This window comes from Penaeus vannamei, chromosome 4 (genome assembly GCF_042767895.1).
Source record: "Penaeus vannamei isolate JL-2024 chromosome 4, ASM4276789v1, whole genome shotgun sequence".
In the NCBI taxonomy this organism is placed as follows: Eukaryota; Metazoa; Arthropoda; class Malacostraca; order Decapoda; family Penaeidae; genus Penaeus; species Penaeus vannamei.
This window is the reverse complement of record NC_091552.1, coordinates 47,664,474-47,669,473: the sequence shown is the minus strand read 5'-3', so window position 1 is coordinate 47,669,473 and position 5,000 is coordinate 47,664,474. Positions and strand designations below refer to the sequence as shown.

General features: G+C 43.6%; 1 protein-coding gene across 1 annotated transcript in view; it reads right to left on the bottom strand.

The window, feature by feature from the left end:
- Positions 1-5,000, bottom strand: part of Tusp (WD40 superfamily protein Tusp) — a gene marked incomplete in the record, with an annotated part of 108,590 nt that overhangs the window by 13,521 nt on the left and 90,069 nt on the right. The window contains 2 exon segments of the mRNA XM_070121154.1: positions 2,097-3,193; positions 3,998-4,229. Of these exon segments, the coding sequence (XP_069977255.1) occupies positions 2,097-3,193; positions 3,998-4,229 (1,329 nt within the window).

The window sequence follows — 5,000 nt, the reverse complement described above, 5'->3', positions numbered from 1 at the left end:
GGGGGAAGATTACGGGGGAGGAGGGAGGGGCAGGGGAAGGGGATGTGGAGGGGAAGATATTGAGGGATGTAAGGGGTAAGGTAATGGAGGGAATGGGAGTGGATATTATGGGGGAGGGGAGATAATGGGGGAAGGGGAGGGGGAGATTATGGGGAGAGGGGAGAAGGAAAAATTACGTAGGAGGGGAGAAGGGGGAAGGGGTGAAAGCATGGGGAGAGGAGGAAATAAAGAAGGGAGGAGGAAAGGGGAATAAATAAGGGACGAGGAAAGAAAAATAAATAAAGGAGGAGGAGAAGAGAAATCACGGGAATTAGGAAAGGAGAGAAGAGAAGAAGAAGAAGAAGAAGAAAGAGGAAATTATAGGAGAAAGGAGAGGAAGAAGAGAAAAACGATAATAGAATATAAATGGGAGAGTGAAGAGAGGAAAAAGAGGGGGAAAGAGGAAAGGAAGAGATGGTGAATAAGGGTTATTGATGAATGACAGCCAGACCGGAAGGGATGAGTGAGTGAGGGAAAGGATGAGTGAACGAGAGACGATGCATAAATGAATAAATAAAGAATTGGGAGATAGGAAGGGCGATAAGAGAGACATAGCATATATAAATTGATAGCAATAAATGTAAATAAAAAAATATATAAGAATAAACATGAATACTTATGAAAGGGTATCTGAGAAGTTAATATGAAGTGAATTGATAAAAAAAACATGAAATTGATTCTATCGAAAAAGCTACTTTTCCTCACCAATGCAATATTAAAAAAAGAAATAAAAATCAGATAATTTTGATCCACTAATTGCTTTAAACTGAATATTCTAACGCTCTGATTTTGGCATTAAACTTTTATTCTTATTTTTATCAGATACTTCAATATTATCTAATATAAAACTATCGATGAAACAGTGTAAATATATATAAATCATTATAGATTTTGCCTAATTGTAGATAGGAAACACAGATACATTAAAACAAGGTAAATTGACAATGCACCACACACACACACAAACACACACACACACACACACACACACACACACACACACACACACACACACACACACACACACACACACACACACACACACACACACACACAAACACACACACACACACACACACACACCCACACACACACACACACACACACACACACACACACACACACAGACAGACACACACAGCACACATACACACACACAAACACACACACACGCACACACAGCACACAGCACACAGCGCACACACACACACACACAAACAAACAAACAAACAAACCTTAATATCAATTACGGAGACTTATGAAGCATACAATTACGAATGCAAAGCGGGAAAAGCGAGTAATTGGCAACGGCAAGCTGTGTCTGTGAGTTGCATGTTAGCCTAATTGTTGTATCATTTTGAAAGGAACAAATTTTGTAATAATTTGATGTTTCATTAAAAAAAAAAAAAATCTTGTCAACTTTCCCGGTTAATTTTGTTTCTTCTTTTATCTCTCTCTTTCTCTTTCTCTCTCTTTTTTTTTTCTTCCCTTTTCTCTTTCTATTTCTTTTTCCCTCGTTCTTTCTCTCTTTTTCTCTCGTTTTCCTTTTTTTCAAGAAATGTTTAATTTCTACTGCTAAATATTTTGGCATAATAACGATCAATACCCTTAGTTAATTATTGTTTTCACAGTAATTAGATCATTATTATCATTGCTATTATGCTTATCATCTTAACGATCATTGGCATCATTAGCATTGACATGATTACTGTCATTACTATCACAGTTATCTAATTATCATCATGTTTATCTTTATATTCAATACAATTACATTGCTAATATCTGATCATCACTTTTACTATGATTTTTAAGTTAATGTTTGTATATACGATCGATAAAATTATTACCATCATCATTAACACAATTATTACCATTAAACATATGATCGATAAAGTTATTACCATCATCATTAATACAATCATTACCATTAACCATCATCCCTAATTACGATTCCCATCATTCCCTCTTCCCTAATTACCCCCCCCTCCCCCCCATCCTCATTAGTGAAGCCAAAGTGAAGAAAAGTGAACAGCTTCGTCCCCCTTGAAGTCAATTACCTGTGTGTGTGTTGGGCTGCGGTATGTGCTGTTTCCGCTGCTGCTGTTACTGCTGCTTGTGCTGCTGCTGGAGTAGTAGGTGTTGCTGTTGTTGTTCTGGTTGTTGTTGTTGTTATTGTTGTTATTATTGTTATTGTTGTTGTTGTTGTTATTGTTATTGTTGTTGTTGTTGTTGCAATTGGTGGTGGTGACGTTGGTGGTGGTGTGGGTTTGGTGGTTGTTGGTGGTGTTGTGGGCTGAGGTTGTGGAGGCGGCGCTGGCGGCGGGGGTGGGGGGCAGGGAGGGGGCGGGGGCGCTGCTGGCGAAGTGGTGCAGGAGGAGCGCGTTGTCGGAGCTCACCAGGCGCAGCTCCTCGTGCCTGGGCGGGGCGCTGGACGAGGCGCACGACGACGACGACGACGACGACGAGGAGGTCGTCCGGCCGGCCCCGGAGGCGGCGACGACGGGGGAGGAGGTCTTGATGCCCGCCCGCGCGCCGCCCACGAGCCCCACCTCGCCGCCGCCGATCTCGAGGAGGGCGGCGCTGGCGGCGGTCGAGTGGCGCGTCACGATGGGCGCCACGATGTTCTTGGGCGACTGCAGCGTGCCGGCGTCGCAGCAGAAGTGGCTGACGGAGTGCTTGGGGCTGGACGGCGCCGAGCTGCGCACCAGGGAGAACACGTGCGCCTCGGGCTGGCTGTGGTGGTTGGTGGTGGGCGCGGCGCTGGCGGTCGTGGGCGCCAGGGCGTGGTGGGCGTGCGCCTCGCCGCGCAGCTCCGCCCGCAGGCCGTCGCGCAGCTGCAGCATCTCGGGCGTGGCCAGGTCGACGTACGGGTGCTCCTCCAGCTCGCGCAGGAGCGCCGCGCCGCCGCTGCCGTCCAGCACCACGCCCTCCAGGCCGCCCCCGCCCCCGTCGCCCTCGCCCTCCAGCTTGCCCTCGACGCTCGCGAGCTCCGTCGGGGGTGGGATGGGCGCGGGCGCGGGCGTTGGGGCGTCCCAGAGGTTGGTGTGGAGGCCCTGGCGCGAGTAGGAGGAGGGCGTCCGGCGGGGCGTCATGGGCGCGATGGGCGGCACGTCCGAGGGCAGGTCGGGCGCCCTCCGGGAGGCGAGGCGCTCCCCTGCGGAAGGAGGCGCGTCAGGAAGGCCAAGGGCGAGGGGGGCGTTCTCAGTCAGTCATCAATTAAATCACATTCATGTTATTAATTGCAATCATCTTTTCTAATTCCCTAAAGACCTAAACATTAATTCCTATTTCAAATGGCGTTAGAATAATTTCAATAATCATTTACATGGAAGCAATTAATATAATCAACAAACAACTCGACCTGCTCTTGAAGTGACAATTATAAGATTATAATCAGCAATATACAAGAAGACAAAAAGAGACATATCTTTTTTAACAAATTATAATTTTATTATTCATACATGCACTTTAAAATACATCATCCCAACATACAAAAGGAAAAAAATACATATATATATAAACAAAAGCCAAAAACAAGAGAAAAAGAAATAGACGTTATATATCTATCTATAAAAATCATGTAAAAACATTTAGTAAAAAAAACAAATCATTGAAATAAGGAAAAAGATAATAAATATACATTATTCCTTTATCAATAAAAGTTATATAAAAACATCTAATAGAAAAAATCAGAAAAGTAAAGAAAAAGAAAAAGAAGAAATAGACGTTATTTCTTTATCTATAAGAATTACGTAAAAGCATTTAGTAAAAAAAAATAATAAAAAATACCCCATACCAAAATAAAGAAAACACACCTTTCCAAAGATAAAAAAATAAAAAAGATAAAAAATAAAACTTTTTTAAAGATAAATAAATTAAAAAATAAAAAAGATACACCCTCCCTAAAAAAAAAAAAAAAAAAAAAAAAACTTCCCTTTTAACCCCCCCACAACCCTACCGAGATCCTCCTCGTCCTCCGAAAACACATTGGGGTTAAAGGTCGGGTCAGGTCGCGGCGGAATGTCCTCCCGGAGCTCCGTGATCACCAAGGTCATCTGGCGGGGCTGGAGGTGCAGGAGCGAGGTCTTGTAGGTGATCTGACCTAGGTTCGCCGGCAGGGAAGAGGCGACCCCGTGCAGCTTGAACTTGGTGCCCCAGATGTTGGAGGTCACTTCGACGAGGCGGTGTTGCTGTTGGAGAAGGAGGGAGGAAGGGGGTGAGAAGGGTGGAGATGAGGGGGGGTTGTGGTTGTGGTTGTGTAGGAGGGAGGAAGGGCGTGAAAGGGGGGAGATGGTTGCAGTTGTGAAGGAGGGAAGGAAGGAGCGGTGGAGATGAGGAGATGATGGTTGTGGTTGTGAAGGAGGGAGAAAGGGAGAGATGGTTGAAGTTGTGAAGGAGGGAGGAAGGGTGTGAAAGGGGGGAGATGATAGTTGTGGTTGTGAAGGAGGGAGGAAGGAGTGGTGGAGATGACAATATAATGGTTGTAGTTGTGAGTGAAAGGATGAAGGAGCAATGGAGATGATGGTTGTAATTGTGAAGGAGGAAATGCAGGATCGATGATGATGATGAAATGATGGTTGTAGTTGTGAGTGAGTGAAGGAAGGAGTGGTGGAGATGAGGAGATGAGATAAAAGATGGATAAAAAAAATTACATTGCTAAGGTAATGTCTATGGAACTCCTATAGATATTGTAGATTAATTGACTTCTTTTATTATGTTTTTTAAAGATAAATGCATTTCTTTTATCTGATCATTCTACGCTTATAGATCACCATCATTATAAATACCATTATTGATGTGATTCTCATTAACTTTATAACCATAAAAATTAATATTATCATTGCAATCATCAAAATCATCATCATAAGCATTACTATTATCGTCATAATCATCAACATCATCATCATAAGCAATCCTATCATCATAATAATCATTACTATTGCCCTTATAACCAATTTTAT